We start from the raw sequence: 26,894 nt of genomic DNA on the forward strand, positions 1-26,894 counted from the left end.
TAAAGTTCAAGGACAACTTGAACTCTATCGCTCCAGTAAATAGCCCTAGATTGGGTTGTGACTGGTTTTTCAAACCCTATTTGTCGCTGAGAGACGGTCACCACACACAGCGCGGAATGGCGCGGCGACCGCGCAAGGTGAGGGCGGTCACTACGACGAATTCAGAGATCGCGGAAGTTTGGACCATTATTGCACTTCTTATTTCCACTTGTCTTCCACAGTTACGTTAATATTCCTGGGCAACCGTTATTGACTCTATCGGTATGTATCAATTTAGTATCTAAAATAGTGATGAATACAGTTGGAATGATTTGGAAGCGCTTGAAAGGGATGGCTGCTGAAGGGCAATAGGAATCTCTACGAAAAACGACTTAATTCAACATGGCTCACGAGGACGTTTGGTACTCGCACCCCCGAAAGTACGGCAAGGGCTCCCGTCAATGGTATGCAATTTATTTATTTGTGGATCGTTCGGCTCGTGTTATCGCAGATTGAAGATGGACGAAAGGCAATTTGCCAGGAATCATGGTGGAATCACTTGCAGTTGGATGAACGATGTTGCTGAGGAAAAAAAATTGATGCTGACGACGTGTATAGCCGTGTGTGTGCTCATCAGGCTGGTTTGATCCGCAAGTACGGCCTCAACATTTGCAGACAGTGCTTCCGAGAATACTCCAAGGATATCGGTTTCGTCAAGGTTCGCTCTACTTCTTTTGTATGGTATGGTGAACTATTGAAACTAACCAGATGTAGAACCGTTAAATTACAAATGAAAAAAAAGAGCAGCGTTTGTTAATAGGCGTGCATTTGTGTATTATTTTCATGAGTAAATAAAAATTGGGGAACTCTTATTTCAAACAATTTATATTATATCGCTTTGATTTCGCGTGTCAAAGTCTTACGGTCAGTCGCACCCGGCTGATATATGGAATTAAAGTGGATACCCGTAGCCAAGGCTGAATCTGAGAAAGTACATAAGGGATGACTGGTAGGATGATAGGTGGGATATTGCCGATGGGCTATTTCATGGAAGTATACATGTCCAGTCACGGACCTTGTGTTCTCGTTGATATTGACTCGCAATTCTGCCGTAACTCTGTGCGACAGCCAACCATTCTCTCCGTAGATTTATCTGTCTACCTTATAACTGTTCCTAGTTGAGCATATTCTGTCAAATCATGTCGGACAACATGCTTTCGCGTCCAAAACTGGGCAATTTACGGTCTGATCACTGCTGCCGCTTGGTACGAAAACAGAACGTGTCATAGTTGGCCCAGACTCCTATCGAGCTCGAACATGATAATAAAATGACGTGCTTAATGACTTAATATATCTGCTAACTGCTTCCACAAGTATTATCTACTGAGAATAGTCTAAGCCAGCCGTACTTGACCGTGCTGCCGTACGCATGTGCAGTTCTCGAGGAAAATTCCTGTCCGCTTTTCCAGCAGCCTAACACAACTTACAGTGCAATCGCATCGTATTAATAACGATGGCTATCGTGTGCTACCGTAAAGTGCATTAACGCGGTACGGTTCGGATTTGGGAAGTTCTGCAAAATGGGTTCCTTTTTCCGGCCGACAAAATCACATTTTCGCGATTTCAAGGCCCGTTCGACCGCCATTTGCCTTTTTTTTTAGCAACTTTACGCTGCGCACATTCTGCTACAGATCGATGGTGTTGAGAATTTGTATAAACGAGTCACTGTACAAGTAAAAACAGCCGTCTGGCCGCGTGGTGGTTGTAAGGCTACTCCTGACAGTAAACTCGAAACCAGATTGGCAGTACAAAATTCGATTTTTGAGTTCGGGCAAACACGATTTTCGTCGGTCCGATTTAGAGTGCCAGGAAAATGTGGTGGTAATAATAGAACCAAAAATGTGCCTGAGTGCATAAGCCGCAGTTCGATATTTTTGGTTTAGGCGATAACGAGTCAGATTAAGATTAGGATCCCAAAGTATCTCCAGGAAATTTGTTTTCATATTTTTTTCACCAATTCACTAAAAAAAAAAAATTTGCCGTCCTCACAAGGCCGCAAACTATGCCTATCATTATCGAACCTCACAACCCCGCTTGGATCATCGAATTCAATAACGCTAAATCCACGCTCGAAGAAATTCTCAAGGATGTTCCCATCGTATCAATCAATCACGTAGGGAGCACCTCCGTTCCCGGTCTCATCGCTAAACCTGTACTTGACATACATATCGTCGTCACCGCATCAAACCTGTTTTCTGCTCGTCAAGCTTTAGTAGCCGCTGGATACGCTGATTGTGGGGAAATGGGAATTCCTGATCGGTATGCGATGCGCGAACCTGGATTTTCCCAAAGTCAAGTCGCTGGTACCGGTGCTGGAACAGGCGTTCAAGAAGGCATGAGGAGGAATACTTATGTAGTGCTGGATGGTAGTACCTCTTTGAGGAATGTGATGGATTTGAAGAGAATGTTGTTGGCGGATGAGGCGTTGAGAGTTGAGTATGGGAATGTGAAACGAAAGTTGGTAGAAGCGGGAATTGAGGATGTGAATGTTTATTGCAAGGGGAAGACGGAGTGCATTTTGGGCATTTTGAGGAAGGCAGGATGGGGGGAGGAGGAGTTAGAGGAGGTTAGGAGCGCTAATTTATGAGATGGTATTGCTGAGAATATGGCCTATGGGTCACTTCAAAGCTGAAAAAAATAGATTCAAAACGATGAGAGCCGCGACAATGCCATTTTTTTGTAACGCTTGATAGATTGTAACTCCAAAGCTTTCCCTATCCGTTGCATTTTTCCAAAGTAAAAACGAAATTATCTAGATCAAATTATGAAATAATCCAAAGCGAACACCCGATCATACTAAGGTCGATGCCATGCAAATATTTCTCAGCAGATCAACACTCTCAAGCGGCATTTAATCCCCACACTATTAAATTTGAGCGTTCTCTGATTAAGGAGTTTCCTGAAAGCTTTTGTCTCTTCTTGCGTAAAATGTGTGCGTACGGTACACGGGTCAAGATTGAATGGAACGTTAGTGTCCGTATTTTCTCGTGTTTGTTTCTTGCAGCTTGTAGAGATACTGTACTACAAATTATCAGTCTTGAATAGTACCTTGTGAAAACTCAGTCATGACGAGGTTGCTGAAGGAGTTGTGAATGGTATCTTTGGCAACAAGCTGGACAAGATGATCGGCCAGATACAGAAGCAGTTGGTTTGTTTGCAAAAGAGTCAACCGTTCCAGGACATGGATATATTTGAGCTTCTCGTGGCGTAAGGGCTACTTTTGACAGTTTCCAGTTTCCTAGAGAGGTGGTGGCCGAAAGCGGAGACGTAAACGCACTAGCTTAACTAGCCACGTAAAAATGACGCTGCAGGGTCCGTAGACCGGAAAATGTTGCATGCCTGTAAGTTACCAAAAAAAAATTAGCCGCGTTAAATGCCGGGAACCGACTCGGCCCCGGTTCCGCTTGCAGAAAATTCCAAAATAGGCTATATTGGAGTCATAATATCACACTTGCGGCACAAGTGCATTGGAATTGCAATAATTGCACAAAATAGTGTGAGTCTGTTAAAATAGTAGATGAGACTATTGACAAGTTTAGACAAACAAAGTGGACAATTGCCTACATAATTATACCGGCAAGCGACATAGTAATATAACGCCGCCCGCAGCAAGTATTGTAGCCGGTAGACTTGATAGCTAGCTGCCTTTGCTAGCGGAGGCAAATGGCACTAAAAACAGCTCGGTTTTATGCATCTCGCGGAAACCGAAAACATACCGTACTACTAGATTGATCTTCTAATAAGAGTAACGATGTGAAGATACCGCTAAACCGCTAGACCGAAGACCGGAGTTAGATTTCACAAGCTCAACGGGCAGATGGCAGACAGGGGAAGAACGAAACTTTAGGTTGCCCATTTGCCCGGCAAAGATAGCTTGAAAGTAGCAAACCTGGCACGGAACGTAGAGTTTTGCAAGCAGGTTCAAAAACGAGTGACGAAAGTTCCTGGCGAAACTACTATCACAGCGAACCCGAACCGGACATCCGGGGTTCACTACTCAAAAAGTTGTCGCAGCCACCGCCGCCGCCGCCGCATCTCGCCTTTTATCTCTCGGTCCTTCGCCATCAACTCCTGCTCTTGCACTCTTTGCCTCTATCCCGCTGCCACTCCATCAGCATCTACAGCTGTGACTACCCATTGTCCGCTGTCAACAATGGCCTCAGTCCTCAGGTCTGCTCGCGCACGCGCACGCGCTCCCGTCCAGTCCGTCACCGTTGCCCATTTTGCGCGCTGGAACGCGCCTCGGCAAGCGGTTGCAACATCCTGCCTCCGTCTCGTTGCACCAAGCCGGTCTTATGCGACTGAGACTAAGCCCGTTGCGCCCATTACACCCACGGCGGCGGCCCCCAATAAGAGTCGTCTCGCCAGTGTTGGCAAGTTTTTTTGGCGGTTGACGTACGGTTCCGCGTTGATTGGTTTGGGCTACCTTGCCTATGGCATCTACGAGGACCGTCACCCTGTCGACCAGCACCCGGCCGACCCATCAAAGAAGACTCTTGTCATCCTTGGTAGGTTTACTCTTTAATTGCATCCAATGGCTTTGAAATTAGTTGTGCTATTTGGCATAAAAATCTTTTTTTTGCGCTTTTTGTTGGCAACAGCTATCTTCTCTGCCTGTTCTCGTTGAACCATCTAGCATGCGTCTTCGTCGCGTACACTCATTCAATTCATACTGACAATCAATAGGCTCTGGATGGGGCTCCGTTTCTCTTCTCAAGAAAATTGATACCGAAAACTACAACGTCGTCGTGATCTCGCCTCGAAACTTCTTTTTGTTCACCCCTTTGTTGCCGGCATGCACTACTGGCACGATCGAGCACCGGTCCATCATGGAGCCTCTCCGCAACATCCTCCGCCATAAGACGGCCGCTGTTACGTTCTACGAAGCCGAGTGCACACAAATTGATCCCGTTAATCGTGTGTTGACTCTTCGCGACAATTCTGAGATCAAGGGTGATATTGCTGAGACCTCGCTCCCCTTCGATTACCTCGTCATTGGCGTCGGCGCGCAAAACACTACCTTCGGCATTCCTGGTGTCCAGGAGAACGCGTGCTTCCTGAAGGAGATCCCTGACGCGCAAAAGATTCGCACCCGAATTATGGACTGCATCGAGACTGCGACGTTCAAGGACCAGACTGAGGAAGAGCGCAAGCGCTTGTTGCACATGGTGGTAGTCGGTGGCGGTCCTACTGGTGTGGAGTTCGCTGGCGAACTCCAGGACTTTTTCGAAGAAGACTTGCGCAAGTGGGTTCCCGAAATTTCGGATGACTTCCATGTCTCGCTTGTCGAGGCTTTACCCAATGTTTTGCCCATGTTCTCTAAGCAACTGATTAATTACACCGAGAAGACTTTCAAAGACGAGAAGATTAATATCCATACCAAGACTATGGTCAAGAAGGTTACAGAAAAGACTATCTTCGCGGAGGTCACAAAGGCGGACGGTACCAAGGAGATGATTGAGATGCCTTACGGTCTCCTCGTCTGGGCGACTGGTAACGCGCCGCGGTCTGTTGTCCGGGACCTAATGACTAAGATCCCCGCGCAGGCTAAAGCCCGTCGCGGTCTCGAGGTCAATGACTACCTTGTCGTGAACGGCACGGAAGGCATCTGGGCATTAGGCGACTGTGCTGCCACGAAGTACGCACCCACTGCACAGGTTGCCACACAGCAGGGCCAGTACCTCGCCCGTCTTTTCAACACGATGGCCAAGACCCAGGCTCTCGAGGAGGACATTGCCCATCTCGAAGAACTGGGCCACGCTACCGCGTCCATCGACGACAAGAAGGCTATTGCCACCGAAATCGAGGCCAAGGCGAAGACTCTGCGTCGGTCGAAACGCCTGATGCCGTTTCAGTACACGCACCAGGGCTCGCTCGCATATATCGGTTCCGACAAGGCGATTGCTGATTTGACGTTTGGTGACGGCAATAACTTGACATCGTCTGGCCAGTTGACGTATTTGTTTTGGCGTTCGGCGTATGTGTCGATGTGCTTTAGCACGCGGAATAAACTGCTAGTTATCATGGATTGGCTGAAGGTCAAAATGTTTGGTCGGGATGTCAGTCGGGAATAGGTTTTTTGTTGCGGTGCGGATGCGAAGGATGTTGAGATGAGTTTGTATTTAATATAGACGTACTGTTCGTTTATTTTTATGATGAGAGAGGTATAATGTTCCAATAATACATAATACTACATAAGGGCCCGATGATGGACAGACTTGTACCGGGGAAGAGTATATAATGGAAGGTTTTTGGCGTTGACGTCAATACCAGATAATAATATGCAGCTACGATAACTTACATATATATCAGCTTTTAGTGATAGGAATTAGAACTGAGTCCAACAGATTCCCTTCCGCCACAATAAATTACTCGACTCAATTCATTCATTACTCCGTTCCGTATAATTACGGGGACTGGGCATGTCCTTCCCGATGATTCCTGCGCATGACAATGAGCATGTGGTAATTTATTTAGGATTCCGATCCATTCACCCGCGTGCTCGTGTTCCGCTCCTTGCACCCACGTCATTACTGACATTTTACACGGGTTTCGTAGTCACGTTGTATATGGGACATACTTAGAACCTTAACTACCATAACAGCTGAATGCATGCGGAATAAATCGTCAAGTTGCTAGACTATCACGAGCTTCTGGAAGTAGTGATTGGCAACTGCGGCGTTGACAATATTTGAGGAACACACGCTCCGGGCCGAAAATGGACCTTGATTCTCAACCTTTTCCCCGCATATGAACGCCAGCGGGACCGGACCCGAAGAATTTTACTATTTACACTCACTTATGCGCTACATACAACATCAAGTCTAAATCGCGAGCACTATAATTGACCGGAATTTGCCGGTAGGTCATCCGGGTGTCCGCGTGGTTTCCAGGGACTTACCGAGGGGGTTGTTGCATTAATGGAGCATGATAGTAAAGGCCGGGTAATAATACAAGTGCAGGGTAACTAAACAATTGCTTGACCCAAGTTGTGGACGGCGCCGACAACCTGCCGAGGGAAGACGTTGGACAATGCCCCCCCGCAAGTAAAGTCTTGAGAAGGACAGCGGGAATATCACTAGTCATACATATAACGTATAGCTTATAGCCACATTCCCTTTCTATCTCTACTTTCCACTCAGTCTCGTCACTCGATTCACTATAATCCCCCATCCCCAATACTTCTTCAATTATCACCATGTCCGACACCGCTTCTCTAGTGTCTGCCGTTGAGATCCTCGGTAGCATCGAGGAGTCCTACAAGACCATCCTAACTCCCGAGGCTATCGCATTCCTTGTCCTGCTCCACCGGACTTTTAACCCAACCCGCAAAGCACTGCTTGCTCGCCGTGTCGCCCGTCAGGCTGCCATAGATGCCGGCATCCTGCCCACATTTTTGCCCGAGACTAAATTCATTCGTGACGATCCCACATGGCAAGGCGCGGCTCCAGCGCCTGGCCTTGTCGACCGCCGGGTCGAAATCACGGGCCCGACAGATCGCAAGATGGTAATCAATGCGCTCAACTCCGATGTTTGGACATACATGGCCGATTTCGAGGACGCGACCTCGCCGACATGGGAAAATCTCGTGTCCGGACAAGCCAATCTATATGACGCCGTTCGCAGGCAAGTCGACTTTACTGTCCCCGGCGGCAAGGCATACAAACTCCGTACCGACCGCCTATTGCCAACGCTCATCGTCAGACCGCGAGGGTGGCATTTGGAAGAAAAGCACTTTGTTGTTGACGGCGAGCCCATCTCCGGCTCCATCTTCGATTTCGGTCTCTACTTCTTCCACAACGCTCACGAGCTCGTCAAGCGCGGGTCCGGTCCGTACTTTTACCTGCCAAAGATGGAGTCGCATCTCGAAGCGCGGCTCTGGAACGATATTTTTAAACTCTCGCAGGACATGATTGCCATGCCACGCGGAACTATCCGGGGGACGGTCCTGATTGAGACTATCTTGGCCGCGTTCGAGATGGAGGAGATTATTTATGAGCTTCGTGAGCATTCTTCGGGACTTAACTGCGGTCGGTGGGATTATATCTTCAGTTTCATCAAGAAGTTCAGGCATAATCCCGCCTTTGTGTTGCCCGACCGGTCCGCGGTCACGATGACCTCGCCATTCATGGAATCCTACGTCAAGTTGTTGATCAAGACCTGTCATAAGCGCGGCGTGCACGCTATGGGCGGTATGGCGGCGCAAATCCCCATAAAGAGCGATGCAGCGGCAAACAAAGCCGCTATGGAGAACGTGTACAAGGATAAGCTTCGTGAAGTTAATGCCGGTCACGATGGCACCTGGGTCGCCCACCCCGCGCTTGCGCCGATTGCTTCGGAAGTCTTCAACAAGCATATGCCGACGCCGAACCAGCTGTTTAAGCGAACAGAGGAAATTGTTGTGACCGAGGCGGATCTATTGAATTCAAAAGTGCCGGGAAGCGTCACCGAAGACGGCATCCGGAAGAATTTGGATATCGGTCTCGGATATATGGAGGCCTGGGTCAGAGGTGTCGGATGCGTTCCCATAAACTACCTTATGGAAGACGCCGCTACGGCCGAGGTGTCCCGGTCACAGCTCTGGCAGTGGGTCAGGCACCAGATCACTACCGCCGAGGGAATCAAAGTCTCCAAGGAGTATGCACTCAGGATCTTGGAAGAGGAAACCGAAAAGTTGGAGAAGTCTGCGCCGAAGGGCAATAAGTTCCGACAGGCGGCGCAGCATTTCAGTACACAAATCACTGGCGAGGATTATGCTGATTTCTTGACGACGTTGTTGTATGACGACATCACAAAGATCAACAGTAAATCGGCCAAATTGTAATTTTGATGAGAAAAATTTGTGTTTTCGAATTTGCTACGGTCGTTTAGTCAGTTGCGTAACCTCGTGGTGTATCAAAATGATATTCATAATCATTATATTATCAAACAAAAGCTGGAAACCATAACTCCGATTCGTTTTTTATTCCTTCCCGAGCCCATTCTTGTTTTCACCAGATTTGAAACCACTTCCCCTTGCTCTTTTCCTCGTCCTTCTCCATCTTCCGTAGCCGTTCCCGTTCCTCAATCATCTTTTTCTGCGCCGCCATCTGCGCCTTATTAAGCGCCGCTGTACTCCAACTCGCGCGCTCGCGTTCCCGGATCACGCAAGCAGGCTCGATGGTATCGGAGAGCATCCACACCGGACGGGACGATTGCGCATTTGACCGTACGAGTTCGTAGAGCTTGTTGTCGGGTTCAGACGCCTCACGGAAAGCTTTTTCTTGGTAGTATTTTTGGCGTACTTCGGGCGAGAATTTCTATTTTTCGTGTCAGCTTTGCCCGCGGACCAAGAAGATTTAATTACAAAAAAAAAAGCAATAGAAATTGAAAATGGTAGAAGAGGACTTACGGCCACAACTTCTTCTTCTGTAGGGACGGTCTTACTGTACAGGACGACCCCCAGACCCACGACCCCAGTGCCGACGAACAGCATTTTTAGGTACAGCAACGTCGACATTGCAGGAGTTGGAATATGCTGAAATCAACCTTCTCTGTGGAGATTGTATATGATAGTGAATACCAGGAAATTATATAGCAGGTAATATGACGGCGTGCGGCGAGACGATCGGTAGTTGGGGCGGGCGGGCATTCTAGTAAGTTCACGATATTCGTGTGGAGCGGAGGTTTTGTTAGGGCATGGTCGATGCCAGATGCATCTGGATCCAGTTCTTAAATTTAAAACAAATGTAGTCCATTTTCAGTACCAGTTGCATATAAAATTGTCTAAAATCGTTTGTTAACGTTAATATTAACAGTCAATGGGCAACAACTATGCTAGCGAATCAACGTCATTTCCATGGCAGGGCATGCACCACCCTTAATGGTGCTCGACAATATGTACCAGCAGTAGCTGTCATGTCGTCTATATCACTTTATACAGATTGTTTTATGAAGACTGAGCGGCTCAGTGTCTATATCTCGGTTGGATAGCTGATGATGCAAAATCATCAAGGTATTATTTAATCCTAATATATTCATCCGCCAGTTCACATTACACAAAATAGAAAGAGCATATTATACAGACCACATCGTTTCAACGTTTTAAATGCTATATCCATAATCTACATAATCTTCTTCGCCACTCATCCACATCCTTTCGGTCAACTTAAGCGGCACTGCGCAGGACGAGGACGACTGAATCTCCACGCAGAAACATCTTACTAATAAACCTGCTCTTATCAACAGGCCGTCCTTTCTTCCCCTTCGATGTACGCGGTATGTCAGTCCAAATCTACACCATGTTAGTAATAACTCCAATATGTCCAACTCCAACTTCCACAACGAAATATCAACTCACCTCCTTAACATTCTCAAGAACCATGTTAGAATGCCGATCAAATGCTTTCACTCGTGCAAGCAGCTTCTTGTTATTCCGGCATGAAATCAGGACTTGTGAACGGTTGTTTACTGCGGCTTGCAGTACCGACAGCGGACCGTTTGAGAATTCGAATTCTTCGAGTTTTGCAAGCTCGAGCTCGGTTAGCTCTGAACGGGGGCGGTTGAGATATTCGCTAGATATACCCTGTGAGTATAAGTGTCACTGAAGTAGATGGCGCAAATATACTTACGCCATGATATATGAGTTAATTAGTGAGGAGTATGCTGGATCTGATAAAGTCTGCACTTAGAGTCTGTTGTAAATCAATGTAGCAATCGATTGATCTCGAGCTCAAATTCATTTCGTAAGTCACAAAGTCTGGCTCAGTGCTCTGCTAACCCTTACCCAGTGTAATCTTTGAATCTGCTGCGTCGTGTTTACCTCTTTGCTTTGTTGCTCAGTTTCTATTATTCAACAAATATGATTCAACGAATGTAAAAAATCTAGCTTATTGAACAGGCTGCTCCTGTAAACAGTCTTAGCGACGCGCACCAAGTGACTGGCAGGCAGACTCGTTATATTAGAAGTGCCGTAAGGCGTTGTGTGAGGCCCGCAGAGTCTCATTCACCAAGCGGTTCTGTCTGGCTTTTTGCGGGTTTGCCACTTGATTTGTTCAGTTACTCGCCGACAAGCCTTCAGAGACATATAGATACTGATTTAGCATTACAAAGTACTCGCAGGAAGCTCTGGTAGGTAGACCAAGGCAGAATATACGCAGTAAAGGAAGAGCTCCAGGATTATTGGCTTGCAAACAATATTCCCTGTAGGAATCTGAGGTCTCAGCTACTCATACAAGACGTGGGAGTAATTCAGACGGTTTAGTGGACCGAGTCACTGAACAAACAAAGTGAGGATCCTCTCTCAAACAGATCAGAATTGTTAGAGTCACTTCCTCACTGTATTGGCCTGAGCTCTACACATCTTAGGCTCAGCGACTTGCTAAGAAGAGTGTCTCCGTGTGCGTTGCTATTGTGTTTAGAAGAGTAGGTAACAGTTGCTGGCTACATTACTCATATGAACATGCACCTGCCAGTTAACCACTATTAATCTCAATTTCATGTTACTAGTTGATGTTTCCGTCACATAATTGCAAGCCTACTGCCAGCCTGCTGACAGCGAATCTCTTTCTCATCTTTTTGTAGTGGACCAAGTGGCTCGGTTCTCGACGCCTTGGTCCCAGCCCCGTTCCAGACTGTCCTCTTGCCACCTGTCTATCACTCGTCGCCGGAACTGGTAATGGACCAAGTGGCTTGGCTCTCGCCGTCTTGGATCCTACCTGTTCCAGGTGAGTAGCGAGCTCGTATATGTTTGAAGAGAATCTCAGTCTCTCGCAGACTCCCCTCTTGACGCCTGTCGACAAGGCGTCGTTGGGACCGTATGGAACCAAGTGGCTTGGTTCTCGACAGATCCATTCTCAATGTCCTTTGCAGCCTATCAGACCGCATGCGGTGTGGAAGGCGAGCTTGAGACTCTGTTTCCTCGTCACTACCATTATCATGGATGTAATCAAGTTTATGGATGTAATAATCAAGATCACCACGGGAACGGCGAGCAAGTCTACCAAGTTCTTCACTCATCTGTAAACTGCTGAGGCGTCCGTCAATCATGGAACAGAAATCAGCTATGGATAACGATCTGCGATTGGCAGAAAACTAATTAATTCCGGGATATTATTATCTTCAGCAATATCGCCCTGCGACCTCCATCAACGCATAAAGAAGGGTCCTTGCCCTAACCCACGATGCGTGGCCTACGCGACGCGCCAAAGTTTTGGTTACCTCGTTTGCGGCTGAGGACGCAAAATTCCAGCTAAACGCGTCTCGGAGCCACCAATGCTCAGTCCTGTCACGACTTTATACAGCGATTGTGAAGCTCTACTTTGTTTACATATCCACACAACCGGTCTCGCTTGCTTCTACACACGCTCGCAGTCCAATTGTATTAGATTATTTGTGTTCTATCTTTGCGTTCTGCTTTCACTTCACGAAGCTGGTAGAGCCTCGTTAATATTCGGTCAAGTTCGAGATGTCGCTAGACGCGCTCTCGTCGACAGAGTCGCTGCCGGCCACTCGGCAGATGCGCCGTGCGTACTCTCAGTTCTCAGTTTACCTTTACGTGCTAACACTCTTGCAGTCAAGGTGCTCTACACCTTCGACAACGCGCAACGAACGACTTGTCTCGCGCGCGCGTCATCAATGTACTCAGTCCACGTCGTCCACTGTCCACCACCATCGCCATCCTCCTCCTCCACACCTTCATCATCACACAATCTACTAGGCGTCATCAATTTGCGATCATGTCTTTCCGCCGTCGCATCCGCGTCCCCGGAACTAGTGTCAGATCCGGAATCAGATTACGCGGTTTACACAGTCGACTACTCCGAGCGCGGCGCTCCGCTAGTCGGGCACGGACTGCTCTCGTGGGCGTTGTCTGCGCCGGAAGCTGCGGAAGGCGAGACTGTCGGTGCCGAAATGATAGGTGGCGGTGAGGGACTGCAGCAAATGGTATGCGGACGCGTCTGTTCGAATTTGATGGCCGTGTTTGGTGGTGGCGTGCACGAGACTCTGGAAATCAAGCTGCGATTGTCACCGGTACGCTCTATTTTTTGACTGTATTTATATTGTTTGGACCCCCAGTTTGGCTGGCTGACGCGTTAAAAGGTCCCAGGTCTCTCACAAATGCGGTACCTGCGATCTATGCAGCTGTACGTTCGCCTCTCAAAAGTATTACCTGGTTCATTCGACCCATCAGTATGGTCGAACTTCATTGCTTCGAATCCTCAAGCAATGCAACTTCTCACGGCACCCGCATACGCCACTTCGGCTTCGTCTGACGCGAATACTTCGCCGAATACAGTAGCCCGCGATAAGACAGATTTCGATGCGTTTTTGGGGCTACCAGCGAATTTGCCGACCGAGATACTCAGTGACAGTGGCAACGCTGGGCCAAAGAGGGCGCGTCCAAGACCGAGCAACAGCACGGCAAAGGTATGCGCTACTCTCTCTATTATTGTTTGTAGCAAACAGACTAACATTAAACAGAAATCGCGGCAGCCACTAGACGATTTGGCGTCCTCGTCACTTAATATCGCAAATAACGGGAACACACCTGCGAATGTACCAGCCCGGAAACCGCGATCTTCCAGTTCACGACCACGCAAACCGCGGACACAGTCTGCACGCGCAACGCCCGCAGCCGCGTCAGACGCTATTACATCTGTAATTGACGACGAGAATGACGGTCATACACAGCAATCTCAACAATCACAGAACCAACTTCATATTTTACGGTCAAATGCGCCAAGTTACTCGCATGGCGCGGAGCCACGTACGCAGCCGTCAAGGAATCCAAATTTGTTACCACAGCGACAGGCGCTAGTACGTGCCACGACCGCGCCTACACCATCAATATTCTCCCCGCAGTCATCACTATGTTCGACAAACTCCCCATACTTGGAATCACCACAACTCGCATCTTCCCCGCCAGGTCCTGGCGCAAACGATAGATTATCGCCATTACTCGACGGTCCGATCCCAAAAGCGTGGACGGTAGACTTTGAGATCAAGAGAGCTTCTTCGCATGGTCAGAACACAGGCACGACGGCACCAACATCGCCTACAACTGCCTCATTCGACGAACTGATGAACGCGACACTCAGTCTAGATGACCCAGACGTGTTTCTAAGCACCGCAAACAATGAGACTGCGATTTCGCTGGCAAACGACTTTGTGAAGGAATTCTACAGATTCGAGTCTGAGAACGAGGAATCTTCGGCAGGCGATTTGAATGCGAATATTAGCGAAGTCGGAATCTCTACAGATGCGGATATGACGGATGCGATTGAAGCTCACGTCATTGAAGCTCTAGTTATGGAAACGCATAATGCTCAGCATCGGCTACAGATTTCGCGGTCAAAGTCAGGTTCTTCATCGAGTACGAGCGCTTCGGATGGGTTTGACGAGCAGCCGACGCAAAAGTCGTCACCGACCACGTCGCCTACTGTTGCCGCAAAGGAGAGAGCGCGGTACCGGAGTCCGGCCCACAAAGTCGACAAGTCAGAGTCCGAAACTGCAACGAAAGCAAAGTCACGAGTGTCGGCAAAGATTAAAGAGCGGATTCACGAGTCGCTCATACAAGACTTGGCGGCAGGGAAAGTCCCTCGATATTGCGAGAACTGTGGCGATATCAAAACTTCTACGTGGCGCAAGATTCGTGCGATGACGGTCAATAATAAGATGGAAGATATGTGGTTATGCAATCCCTGTGGACTATATTTTGCGTCGAAAAAGCTCATGAGACCGCAGCATTTATGGAGGGATGATAGCATGCCGCTATCTTCGGACGCATTTGAAATGGATGTAGCCAATGAAGCAGCGCCGGTCCAAGGAAACACTCCAATTACTCCAAAATTTTTCGCCCCAACCACGCCAGCAGTAACCGTCGGGGCGATTGCCACTGCCCCAGATGGCAGTGAAACGAAGAAACGGAAAGCAGAAGAGCTACAGCAAGGAGGAGAGGTACGCCACGAGATCATGGAGGTGGAAGAGGGGTCATAGTGACTCTGCATCTGTCTATAAATTTCGTTAATGATTGCTGCATTTTTGTTGTGTTTAAAATGGTGTATATTATTGCTTTGCTTTTTCCTTCTATTGTCCATATTTAATTGACAATAAATTTCATCCGTGATGTCAACTATTGTGGTCGCTTGTTCTGCTCGGTATTGCTGGGTGCTTGTAATTGATTAACGCATCAATAATCATCTTATCACTCGAAATATTACCACTCACCATATGTGATACATCACGCTGATGTAGTTCCATTTAGTTGTATTCTAAGAGTATGTAAGATGATGTTATTAATGCGCGCCTAACAGAATTCAATTCCCCCGAACAGGCATCTGCATAAACCTCCAAATGTTTAGTGCACGCGCTTATCAAACACGTTGCGCGCAATATCCATTTTCCACAACCAAACGCTATTCCCGAGGCCGCAGTTGACTCCTCTATATTAGTGCATCCCCGGATAAGTTCGCCCAATCCGACATATCGCACAATAACACTCTATTGGTAAATAGCCGGTTACAATCATGCGTGTGCCAACATCATTCTATCCCCAGACAGCGCCTGCTTCGGTGGAAGTGAACAACTTAGTCAACCCCGCGGCTCATATTCCGGTCTTCAGCCAGCGCGACCAAGCGTCTGCTCGCGACTTCTTTTCGAGCAATGTGAACGTCACCCCTCCTCCAGCCTCCGACCACTTTGTTCACAGCCAGCGCGTGACGCGGTCTGTGCCGAAGACGAAGGTAGTCGACCCGTATACGCAGGCGTTCATCGACTTCATATACGAAAACCCGACGACTTATCACGCCGCCCAGTACTTCGCGGAAGAACTTACAAAGGCTGGATTCACATACATATCCGAGCGTGTGTCCTGGAAGAACAAGCTTACCAGAGGTGGCAAGTATTTCACTACCCGTAACGGGTCATCGCTTGTGGCGTTCGTCATCGGCGCGCACTACACTGGGGGGAATGGCGCCGGCATGATTGCCTGCCATATCGATGCTTTGACGGCCAAGGTTAAACCCATCTCGAAGAAACCCGTTGTTGAAGGATATACCCAGCTGGGAGCTGCTCCATATGCTGGTGCCATGTCAATGTAAGTTTTAGATGATACTGGGGAACTGCAGTATTGCTAACTTTCGAAGGACTTGGTGGGATCGTGACCTCGGCCTTGGCGGCCGTGTCGTTGTCAAGGATGAGAATAGTGGGATTATTCAGACGAAGCTCATTCATTTACCATACCCCGTAGCCCGTATCCCGACTCTAGCGCCCCATTTCGGTGCCGCCGCTAATGGACCTTTCAATCCCGAGACTAACACTACACCAATTATTGCTCTTGAGCCCAATGATCCGGCAGAAAACGAATTGCGGCCGGACGAAGTTGGTGCACCACTTGCTGGACGACACAATATCCGTCTGTTGAGAGTCATCGCCAAGGAATTAGGTGTCCCAGGTATTTGAAATTGGTTTTATATATGCAATATACATGTAACTCAAGAGACTGACGCGGATTAGTGAAATCATTATTGAACTTCGACCTTGAGCTTTTTGATACACAGAAGGGTACTGTCGGTGGTCTTGAGCAGGATTTCTTATTCTGCCCACGTATTGATGACAAAATCTGCGCTTTCGCGGCCGTCAACGGTCTACTCAATTCATGCGATGAGTATGCCGTTACGGGCAACAGCATCAACGTCGTCGCTCTCTTCGATGACGAAGAGATTGGCAGCTTGCTGCGACAGGGTGCTCGTGGTGGTCTGCTTGAGGGAAGTTTGACCCGTGTCGTCGACGCTCTTGGCAATGGAGCCACGATGCAGCAAACCTTCGCCAACTCGTTCTTGGTGTCTGCGGATGTTATCCACGCCGTGAATCCCAATTTTATGAACGAGTACATGCAGTACCATATGCCTCGACTGAACGTCGGCGTCACTGTTTCATGTGATCCAAACGGCCACATGACTACGGATGCCGAATCCTTAGCTTTCCTCGAGGAAATCGCCCGACGGACTAACAACACCCTCCAGTATTTCCAGATTCGAAACGACTCGCGATCTGGCGGTACCGTTGGGCCCATGCTCTCATCTTCTATGGGCTGCAGGTCCATTGATATGGGTATCCCTCAATTAGCCATGCACTCTATCCGAGCGTGCACGGGTAGCAGGGATGTTGGTCTTGGTGTTAGGCTATTCCAGGGCTTTTATGAGGAGTGGGACGAGGTTGACTATTATGTTCGCTCCGGTGAGAAGATGTAGAATTGCTTCTCGTGCAGTTTTGGGTAATTGTCACAGTATTTAGTTTTTAGACTGTTTTACTATTGAGCATCGTTTGCGCATGTGCAGTACGAGCATGGCGGGTATAATCGACGTGATGGTGGGCAGGTTTGGAGTAGTGATAAATATATTTTGAGTTATTTTTTTGCTTTACTCTACATAGATTAGTACAAAATAAGTATTTGGGAATACACTTCTCCTACAACTTCACTACCCTGGCTCAAGCTTCTCTGGCGAATTGTCTTAAGCCATTACCGTATTTCGACCGCAGTTCGACTGACAACCGGTATGGTGTTGGGATAACCACCGAAAAGGTAAAGCAGAGATCTCTAAAACATGATTTTTCCTTGGTTTGCCTCTAAGTGTCGATCGGACCTTAGATATCTAGAATCTCATTCAGATGCCATTCATATGGTTCCGCTCTAATTTTAGTGATCCTTGTTAACAAAATAAAACCGTGGTTTAGGATACTCAGAGCGCCACAATTGGCATTCTTCTTCGCATGCGTCCAAAACTTTCCACGTTATCTTCAACTCATTGCAAGTTTCCAGGACTGACGAACGAAGCTACTGCAAATTGTACTTTGAGAACTTACCAGTGCCCCCTGTGGGTGCGGCGTTTGCGCCGCACGTCCTCGAAGTTGACGGACGGCTAGTTTTCCACGATGCGAGCTCTACTTAATATTGGCGAATTCCTTTTCCAAAAGTGCGCTCATTTGAGTGATGCAAAAGATTCGTTTATTGGACTTAGGCTGCGACCTGCAGAAACTCACAAACCTCGCAAAACCCGCAAATTGCGAAAATTAAGCGGAGCATTTGGGAGTCTTTTTGCCCAAAGAAGGAGCCAAAATCCACGCTGGACTTGCGCTGACAAAAGCATTACTGCTACGTACAGCAGGTATGGCCCCAATGTGGCAGCATCCCAAGAGATACTGCCACTTGACATAATGCACGCAGTGAAGTACTTGAGCAAGATGGTTTAGCCTGCTCGCATATGAGAATCTATACAGGAACCTATAGGACAGAACATCCATTTGGACAAGGGCATAGGAAAATCCTCAGTGAGAAATACCCAGTGACACTCGTAGCGAAACCACAGCCAAGGGAGAACTCGCTTGGCAGAATCAGTGGGCAAAAACGACCCTGTTGAGCTTTGGTGCATCACATTGAGGCACATTGCCATTGCATTTATACGGACGCAGAATATATTATATATACTATATACTTTGCATGTAGTAGTTTTCTATTAACTTATCGGTTTGTAAACATCATTTCGGTATTTCAGCTTTCGTGTTTCTAAGTTATGTGATTGTGCGCTGCGATTTCCATGGGTTTCGTTCCGATGCTCTGGTAACTTACTCTCCGATCCTGAATGCGTGCTTGAGTTAAAACATAGACGCAAGTTCAATCAATACATCCGCAATTGGGATCTACCACCACAAACTAAATACATCGATGAATAGGACACTCTCGTTATTAGGCGCCTTTGTAGTTCTGCTGAGCTTTCTGGAAGTGGCAGTGGCACATAATGTCCGGCTAGGCGCTGCTGGCCGCGAATGTTTCTTTGAAGATCTACGACAGAGTGATCAGATGACAGTCACCTACCAGGTTAGCGACCAAGAAGGACAAGGCAGCAGCGGAAATTTGGGGATCGATTTTTGGGTATGTCTATTTCAATGGGACGCTGTCGGTTGTGAGGATGTTGTTTTTGAGATGTGCTGAGATAATTGACGCCAGTAGGTTAACGACCCACAAAATGCCGTCTTGAAAGCCGAGAAAGACGTTTCTCATGGAGAGTTCACATTTACTGCTAAGCTCTCTGGCCGCTATATCTACTGCTTCTCGAACGAAGCCTCCGGCTTCGTGTCGCGTGAGGTCGGATTCAACGTCCACGGTGTCGTGTATATCGACGCGTCAGAAGCGGAAGTCGATCCGTTAGAGAAGGAGATCAGGAGTTTGTCAACCATCGTCGATCAGGTCAAAGACGAGCTTCAGTACTTGCTGCTCAGAGAGCGTATGCATCGTAATACGGCGGAGTCCACGAATTCGCGTGTCAAGTGGTGGAGTTTGTTCCAGTTGGGTGTCGTTGCCGGCACTGGCATTTTCCAGGTTTACTATTTGAAGAGGTTCTTTGAAGTGAAATCAGTTGTTTAGATATATTATTACAGTGTATGATTTCGGAAATCGGCTAATATGATGGTGCTCTGGTTTGTAAATATAGAGATAGGCGACTTTCAATTTGGAAGTTCCAATTCATGCCCTTAATACTGCTTTTGTTGCGACAATGTCGGCTCAATTATTCAGTGCTCACGTTTTTATATTCAAATATTCTACAAAGAAAAAGCATTTATCTCATCTACTTCTACCATGTTTATCTATACCATGATCTAAACAAGGTCTTCGTCCAATCTAACAGCTGGGTTCCTTTCGACAAAGTCAAGATTAACCTTGTGTCCAACCAACTCTCTAATATTCGTCAGCTTATACTTAATCATGGTCGGACGCTCCAGACTGAGACCGAAACCATGCACTCGTAGACCCTTCGGTAAGCCCATGGATTCCAACATCTCAGGTCGGAACATGCCGGAGTTACCGATCTCAATCCACTTGTTTAATCCAGCATGCCAAGCAAAGATCTCCATCGACGGTTCTGTGTAGGGGTTGTATGCTGGCTTAAAGCGAAGTTTGTTGACACCCATTCGTTTGAAGAAACGATCCATGAAACCAATCAAGTCGCCGAGAGTAAGGTCGTAGTCGGCAATGACGCCCTCAATCTGGTGGAATTCGGCAAGATGTGTGGCGTCGACAGCCTCATTTCGGAAGACACGGTCAATTGAGAAGAAGCGGGCCGGTTTGGGGTCCTGTGCGAGCTTGTGAAGGACGCGTGAAGAGACAGCAGTGGTGTGGGTACGAAGGACTAATCTAAGGGATTCTTTCCCACTCCACGGGTATCTGTAGCCAATAGATCCGAATGCACCATCCTCATGAACCTTGTGAACGTTCTCCCAATACACCTTATCTTCTGGTTCGTCAGCCTCAATCGGGTCTTTGATATAGAAAGTGTCTTGCAGGTCACGCGCGGGATGCTGTTGCGGCACGAAAAGAGTATCGAAATTCCAGAATCCGGACTCAACGTACTGATTTGTCGCCATCTCCGTGAAACCCATTGCAAAGAAAATCTGTCGGAACTCTTCACGGACTTTGTTCAATGGATGCAAAGCTCCGGACAAAGTGGGTGCGCCCTCGGCATCAAAATTGTAGGGCTTGAACGTGGCAGTATTCCACGATCCACTGTGTGACATAGGTTAGATAAAATTTTGTGAAAACAGTCCTTGGGAAGGGTGCATATACCTCTGAATCATCTCAGGAGTAAGATCCGTTTCAAGCTTCTTGATTTCCAAAGCAAACTCTGATCCCTTGTCGACTGTGTATGACAATTTCTTTCTGCAAAAACGGTTAGAGATAATCAAAAATATTTTCGCAAATTTGTCCTTACACCTTATTGATAAGCTTTCGTTTCCGTAGCTCTACAAGTTCTTTAGCATCAGCAAGAGTGCCAGTCCCATTGATAACCTTGAGATCAATGGCGGTAGTGTCAACTGGCTTCTCGGAAACCTGCAACTAATTAATGACGATCCGAACTAATGAGAAGACGTCCTTACATTTGATACAAGTTTATCGCCGTCCTTCTTGATCCATCCGTTCTTGAAGGCCCGTAATTGACCGAGCTTGCCAGCCGCACCTAAAACTTTCTACACAACTCGATCAGCGCTGCGTTCTCCTATGGACTCACTTTTGTATACATACAGGAACATCTGCCAATTTAAGCCCATCTAAACTCTTGGTGACCTCATCAAGCAATCGGTATTCATGACTGCCCTTCTCGACAATCTCCTGGGCTTCAGGGGTGAGCGTCCAGAATTCTTGCTCAATTGGTTTGAAGACGACCATTGCACGCGATGCTAACGAGCTCAGTGCACCTAATTAGCCATTAGCCCAAGGTACTACAACTTTCAAAGATTTCAGTGGAGGTCTACCCTGAATAGTGTTGGTCTCCACATCTGGGAAATTGACAGCGGTATCGATTATCGGACCTTTGTCCAAAATCTGTAAGATAGTATGCGGCAGGTCCGACATTGCAATTGAACGTAAGATCTAGAACAAATTGCAACCCACTGTATATAGTATTCCTGTAACAAATGGGAGAAGGAGAAGGTTGTCGTTATTGAAGGTGTGGAGAAAGCCAGAAGACTCTAATATTTTCGATGAGTCGTTCATTTGTGGTGGGGCTATCTAAAATATTTTCGATGACTCTGAATGGCGCATGCCGACGCCGCTGTCATCTATAAATTGTTGCTCCTGTCAATACTGGTGTCCATCGCAAAATCCAATATGCACCAAATACCGGCGATAGATTCTTGTATATAGAATGGCACCAATATCTCCCGAAAAACTGCGTGAACTACAGTCACAACCGTCATGCGTGCGAAATATCTGTATTCTTGCACACGTGGATCACGGGAAGACGTCCCTCTCAGATTGTCTGCTGGCATCGAATGGAATTATTTCGCAGAAGATGGCGGGTAAGGTCCGGTATCTTGACTCGCGAGAGGATGAACAAAGCCGTGGTATTACAATGGAGGTAAATAAGTATTGCTATACTTTGGAACCAGTGATCTTAACGCTAACATGAATATAGTCCAGCGCGATCTCGCTCTACTTCAAGATTCTCCAACATAACCATGATGGTTTGTAATGCTTAATGTTTTGTCATTCTTAAATCTGATTCTGATCTGAATAGGTACGAATGAAGTGACGGAGCACTTGATCAATCTAATAGATTCGCCTGGCCATATTGATTTCTCCTCAGAAGTCTCTACCGCATCTCGTCTCTGCGATGGCGCTCTGGTCCTCGTCGATGCTGTCGAAGGTGTCTGCTCACAGACTGTCACAGTCCTACGGCAAGCATATCTGGAACATATCAAACCTGTCCTTGTCGTCAACAAAATAGACCGTCTCATTACCGAGCTGAAGTTAACGCCTTTCGAGGCCTATATGCATATGTCGAAGTTACTCGAGAAAGTCAACGCTGTTACGGGTTCATTCTTTGCAAGTGAGCGTATGGAAGAAGAGGTTACAGAAGATTATGTTGAAATGGACGACGAGCATCTCTACTTCGCACCTGAGGCCAATAACGTGATTTTCGCCAGTGCTATTGACGGTTGGGGATTCACGGTCCAGCAGTTTGCAGTGATCTATGAGAAGAAGCTAGGTATGAAGCGCGCGGTTTTAGAAAAAGTACTGTGGGGTGACTATTATTTTGATCCGAAGACGAAAAAGGTTTTGACTAGCAAAACTCTGAAAGGACGTAACCTGAAGCCTATATTTGTACAGTTTGTGTTGGAAAATATTTGGGCTGTATATGAATGCACAGTTGTCAACCGGGACTCTGAAAAGATGGATAAGGTTGTCAAAGCGCTTAACGTCAAAGTTCTTCCTCGAGATTTACGGTCGAAGGATACTCGCGGCCTTCTTACAACTGTATTCAGCCAATGGCTACCGTTGTCTACTTCAGTTCTTGTGACTGTCATCAATCAGATACCGCCACCAACCGCAGCTCAACGTGACAGAATTCCAACTATTTTGGAGTCAACTCCGGGCTCTGATCGCATTTCTCCGGATCTAAAGGCGGCCATGCTGAACTGCGATGCCAAAGGACCGGTTTCGGCATTCGTGTCAAAAATGGTGGCGATCCCCGAAGAAGAGCTACCAAAAAATAAACGAGCGGCTACGCCCACAACTAGTGATGGTGATGACATTCGAGAACGCGTGCGCAAGGCGCGCGAAGCGGCTAATAAGGCTCAAGCAGACGCTATGGAACGAGAAAGTAGCGCAACTCCCGACAATAGTTCAGTGCAATCAAGTGCCTCACTCAGTGCTATGCTAAGGGAGCTAAATGTCGCTTCTATGGCGACGGAGGAGCAACCCAAGAAGGAAGCCATGATTGGTTTTGCTAGGCTATATAGCGGAACGCTAACCGTTGGTCAAGAGTTATATGTGCTTGGGCCGAAGTATAATCCGATGGTCCCGGATAAATATGTTTCGAAGTGTACTATCAACGATCTCTACCTTTTGATGGGCCGCGAGTTAATAGCGCTTGATACTGTGCCGTGCGGAAATGTTGTGGGCATTGGTGGTCTCGACGGAGCCATTTTAAAAAATGGTACCCTTGTCTCAACGACTGGAGGAGTCAATTTGGCTGGTGTGAATTTATCTTCGGCGCCCATCGTTCGTGTTGCTCTGGAACCAGAGCATCCCAGTGAGCTTCTGCAATTGGAACGAGGTCTGCGTCTACTGAATCAAGCAGATCCATGTGTCCAGATTATTGTTCAGGAGACAGGGGAACATGTTATCCTGACGGCAGGAGAATTGCACTTGGAACGTTGTTTGAAAGACTTACGGGAGCGATTCGCTCGGATAGAGATTCAGAGTTCGAAGCCGATTGTTCCATACCGAGAATCCATTGTGCGTGCACCGGAAATGAGTCCACCAAAGAACTCTGAATTACCTCGTGGAACGGTGATTGTGAGCATCGCAGCGTCTCAAGCTTCAATTAGGTTATCTGTGAAACCGTTACCCGCAGCTGTCACCGAATTTCTTACCACGTATCGGAGTGCTATCCATATTCTTCGGAAGCGAAATGTTAATAGCACCGATGCTGACGAGAACGATGATGAGAATGATGAAGCTTCCGGACTTCTGTTGGAAAGTAGAGAACGGAAAGATGAGGAGACGCCAGAAACAAGCAATGGAGGCTCTCCTGATGCAGTGTTTAATAAAGATGAAGACCAAGCGCTTACCTCTGATAAGCTCCTTTCTCTCGACGAATTCCGTGAGAAATTGACTGAGGCGTTTGCTGCCGCCGAATATTCTAAGGACATCTGGAACGGTGTTGTCGATAAGTACGTTGTCTTACCATTTTGCGTTTCCCAGCTGCTAATATATTACAGAATCTGTGTATTCGGACCACAGCATGTCGGAGCTAATGTGTTGATCGACGGGACTCAGAATGGGTTCTCGAAGCATTTGTGAGTACTCAATGTACACTTTTACTTTTGTTCGATTTATTAATGTAACTAGGTTGTCGAAATTTGAGGATTCTGTTCGCAGTCCATTTCAAGATAGCATTGTTACAGCATTCCAGTTAGCGGTCGCTGCTGGGCCGTTGTGTGCTGAGCCGATGCAGGGAGTCGCTGTGTTCATTGAAAATATTGAGATTACAGCGATAGGAATCACGGAAGGGGTAGATAACGCTGTCGAGAATAGTCAGCAACAAGTAGATGAGGGACATTTTGCTGCTGGCTTAGTTTCACGTTACTCCGGCCAAATTATTACTTCTACTCGTGACGCAATTCGACAAGGATTTCTCGACTGGTCTCCTCGTATCCTCCTTGCTATGTATAGCGTCGAGATTCAGGCACCCACAGACGTTTTAGGTCGAGTGTACTCCGTTATCGCTCAACGTCGTGGCCGTATCGCATCCGAGGAAATGAAAAAAGGCACTCCTTTTTTCAGCATCCATGCTGTTCTCCCAGTCGTGGAGTCGTTTGGTTTAGCAGAGGATATTCGAAAACGATCTTCTGGCGCAGCGAGTCCTCAACTAATTTTTGCTGGATTTGAAATGTTGGACGAAGATCCATTTTGGGTGCCTACCACTGAAGAAGAGCTCGAAGATCTCGGTGAGATTGCGGACAAGGAGAATATCGCGAAGAAGTATATGGACGCAGTGCGACGACGAAAGGGCCTTTTCGTGGAGGAGAAGTTAGTTAAGAATGCGGAGAAGCAACGGACGTTGAAGAAGTAGAGCCGCGTTTCCAAATTTTACACTGCATTTTGATGGATACGGGCGTGTTTGGCGCTGACTAAATTGATGTGATGTATAATAGTTTGCATATAATACAGGCGTGTTTGAATGTCGAATGTGGTAACTTTTAATACAAGCGGATACGATTATCGTCCAATGGCGGCGCGCCTTAACACCAGGCCTCCAGTCACGATTCCGTCACATTTGTAGGTTATCAATTGTTATCAGCAGTTGTCAAAAGGTTACAAGTAGAGTGTCCCCATTATGTTCATTGCCTCAGCATGTTAACCACAATCACCTTCTATCTTCATCATGTCTCTGAATCGTAATCGAAATGTTAATGCGGCAATCATTGCGTCAGCACGATACCATTTATTTGTTATCAGCTGTTGTCACGGGTCTATTTGTTTGTCATGGTCATAGAGGCCGGGACGGGGCCAAGGAAAGGATCACAAAGAGTGCAAGTTCCGGCCGAGTCCGTCAACAGCAAAATATTCTTGTTACTTTGCTATCCAGCTATTGGTTACATACAGTTATTCCCATCCGACACTTTGCACCTTAAATCAGCTTCATATTCGTCCTCACCTCCTGAAGAATTTCCGGAATCGCGATTTTGCAGCATCTTTAGCTCAGGACAAGACGTCCAACAGATAGCCAAACTTCCAGTTGGAGATGTTCAGATCAGGGTTTCAGGGTTTCATAATAAATAACTTTAAAAACTGCGTCGGGGTACATACCCAGTGGAAAAGAACTTACGCTATGCTGAAAGTAGATTGGCCTCAAACTCTGATGCCCACAACTGGGCCGTGGGTTTCAGGGTTGTAGGACCTCGAACATAGCTGATGGATGATGGAGGCTCGTGGACTGCCAGTGCTGGCAATGATGGAGGGCCTTAGGGAGCAGATGATGCTAGCGAGGGCAAAGCGTCTCAAAAAAATTCAGAAGCTGAAAGATGGCAAACGGATATCAGAATTTGCAGCCAATGAACTTGCGAAATCAGCTTCACTGGCAAGACAGTATATTGTCCTGCAAGCGAACGTCGAGGAATACGAGGTGAGGACCAGGGAGAACAAGTGCTTCCGAGTTCACTTAGATGGACGAACTTGTGTATGTGGAAGATGGAAGTACAGCGGGATACCTTGTGCCCATGCTGTCGCAGCTATTACCTTTGCAGGATTGGACATGATTGAATTTGTCGATCATTGTTTCAAGATCGAAGTGTTTGAAGCGAAATACAGGCTTGGAATTCATGCTATGTCTACAGTCAATTTAGATGAGGCGGAGGGCATCCCTGCTTGCGCACTCCAAACACCGCCCGACCAGAAGAGGAACACTTCCAATTAGTTTGGCGCACGCAAGATCAACATCTGCGGACAGGTGCCATATGCCAATGCGGCACAATGCTGGAAACATATGCGAGTTATTTTTGCATTTGTACTGCATTAATCAAAGTGTCAGGCCATTTAGGTGGCTTCGTTAAAAAGTTACATTTTTAGGGTAAGGTCAACGTAAATAAGGAATAATTTGACATATAGCATTGTAAATATTTATCAATTTCCACGGATATCCCCTCCTCCCTGGCATATTTTCTTAATCAATTTTGAGTATTTTTAAAACTAAAAAATTGTGGCAGATCGATAAAGACAGTCAAAAAAGTGACTTTTGCAGTCAGAGGGGGAACGAAGTGTGGGATTTTGTATATGATATCATGCAAATACGGTTAAAGTTCAGATCTTTTTCTAC

At 47.1% G+C, this 26,894-nt stretch overlaps 11 protein-coding genes across 11 annotated transcripts; 8 read left to right on the forward strand and 3 right to left on the reverse strand.

The window, feature by feature from the left end:
* The first annotated feature begins 159 nt into the window (after positions 1-159).
* V1513DRAFT_439303 (40S ribosomal protein uS14) lies at positions 160-862 on the forward strand. The gene is made up of 4 exons (XM_066897193.1): positions 160-261; positions 352-443; positions 598-697; positions 754-862. The coding sequence occupies exons 2-4, from the start codon at positions 382-384 to the stop codon at positions 760-762; spliced, it is 171 nt and encodes a 56-aa protein (XP_066755425.1). The 5' UTR covers positions 160-261; positions 352-381; the 3' UTR covers positions 763-862.
* Positions 863-1,982: 1,120 nt separating this feature from the next.
* V1513DRAFT_439307 (putative UPF0157 protein YqkA) lies at positions 1,983-2,899 on the forward strand. The gene has a single exon (XM_066897194.1). The coding sequence runs from the start codon at positions 2,042-2,044 to the stop codon at positions 2,624-2,626; it is 585 nt and encodes a 194-aa protein (XP_066755426.1). The 5' UTR covers positions 1,983-2,041; the 3' UTR covers positions 2,627-2,899.
* Positions 2,900-4,094: 1,195 nt separating this feature from the next.
* V1513DRAFT_439309 (uncharacterized protein) lies at positions 4,095-6,420 on the forward strand. Its single transcript, XM_066897195.1, has 2 exons — positions 4,095-4,546; positions 4,725-6,420. Exons 1-2 carry the CDS (start codon positions 4,193-4,195, stop codon positions 6,111-6,113), a joined length of 1,743 nt encoding a protein of 580 aa, XP_066755427.1. The 5' UTR covers positions 4,095-4,192; the 3' UTR covers positions 6,114-6,420.
* An 817-nt stretch (positions 6,421-7,237) lies between these two features.
* On the forward strand, positions 7,238-8,863 carry V1513DRAFT_423595 (malate synthase; the record flags this gene model as incomplete). The annotated part of the gene is made up of 1 exon (XM_066896043.1): positions 7,238-8,863. One exon carries the CDS (start codon positions 7,238-7,240, stop codon positions 8,861-8,863), a length of 1,626 nt encoding a protein of 541 aa, XP_066755428.1.
* A 65-nt stretch (positions 8,864-8,928) lies between these two features.
* V1513DRAFT_439313 (uncharacterized protein) lies at positions 8,929-9,731 on the reverse strand. The gene is made up of 2 exons (XM_066897196.1): positions 9,431-9,731; positions 8,929-9,338 (listed from the first exon to the last, which is right to left on the reverse strand). Exons 1-2 carry the CDS (start codon positions 9,536-9,538, stop codon positions 9,030-9,032), a joined length of 417 nt encoding a protein of 138 aa, XP_066755429.1. The 5' UTR covers positions 9,539-9,731; the 3' UTR covers positions 8,929-9,029.
* Positions 9,732-10,043: 312 nt separating this feature from the next.
* V1513DRAFT_439318 (uncharacterized protein) lies at positions 10,044-10,728 on the reverse strand. The gene is made up of 3 exons (XM_066897197.1): positions 10,650-10,728; positions 10,379-10,592; positions 10,044-10,312 (listed from the first exon to the last, which is right to left on the reverse strand). Exons 1-3 carry the CDS (start codon positions 10,652-10,654, stop codon positions 10,187-10,189), a joined length of 345 nt encoding a protein of 114 aa, XP_066755430.1. The 5' UTR covers positions 10,655-10,728; the 3' UTR covers positions 10,044-10,186.
* Positions 10,729-12,312: 1,584 nt separating this feature from the next.
* Positions 12,313-15,305, forward strand: V1513DRAFT_483314 (uncharacterized protein). The gene is made up of 4 exons (XM_066900413.1): positions 12,313-12,542; positions 12,593-13,050; positions 13,120-13,446; positions 13,501-15,305. The coding sequence occupies exons 1-4, from the start codon at positions 12,485-12,487 to the stop codon at positions 15,013-15,015; spliced, it is 2,358 nt and encodes a 785-aa protein (XP_066755431.1). The 5' UTR covers positions 12,313-12,484; the 3' UTR covers positions 15,016-15,305.
* Positions 15,306-15,433: 128 nt separating this feature from the next.
* Positions 15,434-17,479, forward strand: V1513DRAFT_477785 (peptidase M18). The gene is made up of 3 exons (XM_066900249.1): positions 15,434-16,114; positions 16,164-16,471; positions 16,534-17,479. The coding sequence occupies exons 1-3, from the start codon at positions 15,546-15,548 to the stop codon at positions 17,268-17,270; spliced, it is 1,614 nt and encodes a 537-aa protein (XP_066755432.1). The 5' UTR covers positions 15,434-15,545; the 3' UTR covers positions 17,271-17,479.
* Positions 17,480-18,637: 1,158 nt separating this feature from the next.
* Positions 18,638-19,627, forward strand: V1513DRAFT_462773 (emp24/gp25L/p24 family/GOLD-domain-containing protein). Its single transcript, XM_066899947.1, has 2 exons — positions 18,638-18,949; positions 19,028-19,627. Exons 1-2 carry the CDS (start codon positions 18,743-18,745, stop codon positions 19,439-19,441), a joined length of 621 nt encoding a protein of 206 aa, XP_066755433.1. The 5' UTR covers positions 18,638-18,742; the 3' UTR covers positions 19,442-19,627.
* V1513DRAFT_255956 (tRNA synthetases class II core domain (F)-domain-containing protein) lies at positions 19,342-21,570 on the reverse strand. The gene is made up of 6 exons (XM_066894492.1): positions 21,325-21,570; positions 21,095-21,267; positions 20,950-21,039; positions 20,784-20,902; positions 20,639-20,731; positions 19,342-20,578 (listed from the first exon to the last, which is right to left on the reverse strand). The coding sequence occupies exons 1-6, from the start codon at positions 21,422-21,424 to the stop codon at positions 19,675-19,677; spliced, it is 1,479 nt and encodes a 492-aa protein (XP_066755434.1). The 5' UTR covers positions 21,425-21,570; the 3' UTR covers positions 19,342-19,674.
* A 27-nt stretch (positions 21,571-21,597) lies between these two features.
* V1513DRAFT_439337 (P-loop containing nucleoside triphosphate hydrolase protein) lies at positions 21,598-25,292 on the forward strand. Its single transcript, XM_066897198.1, has 5 exons — positions 21,598-21,929; positions 21,987-22,035; positions 22,089-24,249; positions 24,298-24,375; positions 24,428-25,292. Exons 1-5 carry the CDS (start codon positions 21,717-21,719, stop codon positions 25,149-25,151), a joined length of 3,225 nt encoding a protein of 1,074 aa, XP_066755435.1. The 5' UTR covers positions 21,598-21,716; the 3' UTR covers positions 25,152-25,292.
* The last annotated feature ends 1,602 nt before the right edge of the window (positions 25,293-26,894 follow it).

This window comes from Lipomyces chichibuensis (genome assembly GCF_038497645.1).
Source record: "Lipomyces chichibuensis strain CBS 12929 unplaced genomic scaffold V1513scaffold_5, whole genome shotgun sequence".
Lineage (NCBI taxonomy): Eukaryota > Fungi > Ascomycota > Lipomycetes > Lipomycetales > Lipomycetaceae > Lipomyces > Lipomyces chichibuensis.

Bases quoted from the DNA above. Each gene is read 5' to 3' on its own strand.
- V1513DRAFT_255956 (XM_066894492.1), bottom strand. From the start codon at position 21,424: ATGTCGGACCTGCCGCATACTATCTTACAGATTTTGGACAAAGGTCCG. The intron at 21,040-21,094 runs GTATGTATACAA...CGAGTTGTGTAG, and splicing joins TTAAATTGGCAGATGTTCCT to AAAGTTTTAGGTGCGGCTGG. The intron at 20,579-20,638 runs GTATATGCACCC...TATGTCACACAG, and splicing joins ACTCCTGAGATGATTCAGAG to TGGATCGTGGAATACTGCCA.
- V1513DRAFT_439307 (XM_066897194.1), top strand. From the start codon at position 2,042: ATGCCTATCATTATCGAACCTCACAACCCCGCTTGGATCATCGAATTC.
- V1513DRAFT_439309 (XM_066897195.1), top strand. From the start codon at position 4,193: ATGGCCTCAGTCCTCAGGTCTGCTCGCGCACGCGCACGCGCTCCCGTC. The intron at 4,547-4,724 runs GGTAGGTTTACT...TGACAATCAATA, and splicing joins AGAAGACTCTTGTCATCCTT to GGCTCTGGATGGGGCTCCGT.
- V1513DRAFT_439337 (XM_066897198.1), top strand. From the start codon at position 21,717: ATGGCACCAATATCTCCCGAAAAACTGCGTGAACTACAGTCACAACCG. The intron at 21,930-21,986 runs GTAAATAAGTAT...ACATGAATATAG, and splicing joins GCCGTGGTATTACAATGGAG to TCCAGCGCGATCTCGCTCTA. The intron at 24,250-24,297 runs GTACGTTGTCTT...AATATATTACAG, and splicing joins TGGAACGGTGTTGTCGATAA to AATCTGTGTATTCGGACCAC.
- V1513DRAFT_439303 (XM_066897193.1), top strand. From the start codon at position 382: ATGGCTCACGAGGACGTTTGGTACTCGCACCCCCGAAAGTACGGCAAG. The intron at 444-597 runs GTATGCAATTTA...CGACGTGTATAG, and splicing joins GGCAAGGGCTCCCGTCAATG to CCGTGTGTGTGCTCATCAGG.
- V1513DRAFT_477785 (XM_066900249.1), top strand. From the start codon at position 15,546: ATGCGTGTGCCAACATCATTCTATCCCCAGACAGCGCCTGCTTCGGTG. The intron at 16,115-16,163 runs GTAAGTTTTAGA...TAACTTTCGAAG, and splicing joins TATGCTGGTGCCATGTCAAT to GACTTGGTGGGATCGTGACC. The intron at 16,472-16,533 runs GTATTTGAAATT...GACGCGGATTAG, and splicing joins CAAGGAATTAGGTGTCCCAG to TGAAATCATTATTGAACTTC.
- V1513DRAFT_439318 (XM_066897197.1), bottom strand. The intron at 10,313-10,378 runs GTGAGTTGATAT...AACATGGTGTAG, and splicing joins TTCTTGAGAATGTTAAGGAG to ATTTGGACTGACATACCGCG.
- V1513DRAFT_483314 (XM_066900413.1), top strand. From the start codon at position 12,485: ATGTCGCTAGACGCGCTCTCGTCGACAGAGTCGCTGCCGGCCACTCGG. The intron at 13,051-13,119 runs GTACGCTCTATT...ACGCGTTAAAAG, and splicing joins TCAAGCTGCGATTGTCACCG to GTCCCAGGTCTCTCACAAAT. The intron at 13,447-13,500 runs GTATGCGCTACT...AACATTAAACAG, and splicing joins CGAGCAACAGCACGGCAAAG to AAATCGCGGCAGCCACTAGA.
- V1513DRAFT_439313 (XM_066897196.1), bottom strand. From the start codon at position 9,538: ATGTCGACGTTGCTGTACCTAAAAATGCTGTTCGTCGGCACTGGGGTC. The intron at 9,339-9,430 runs GTAAGTCCTCTT...CACGAAAAATAG, and splicing joins CAGAAGAAGAAGTTGTGGCC to AAATTCTCGCCCGAAGTACG.
- V1513DRAFT_462773 (XM_066899947.1), top strand. From the start codon at position 18,743: ATGAATAGGACACTCTCGTTATTAGGCGCCTTTGTAGTTCTGCTGAGC. The intron at 18,950-19,027 runs GTATGTCTATTT...TGACGCCAGTAG, and splicing joins ATTTGGGGATCGATTTTTGG to GTTAACGACCCACAAAATGC.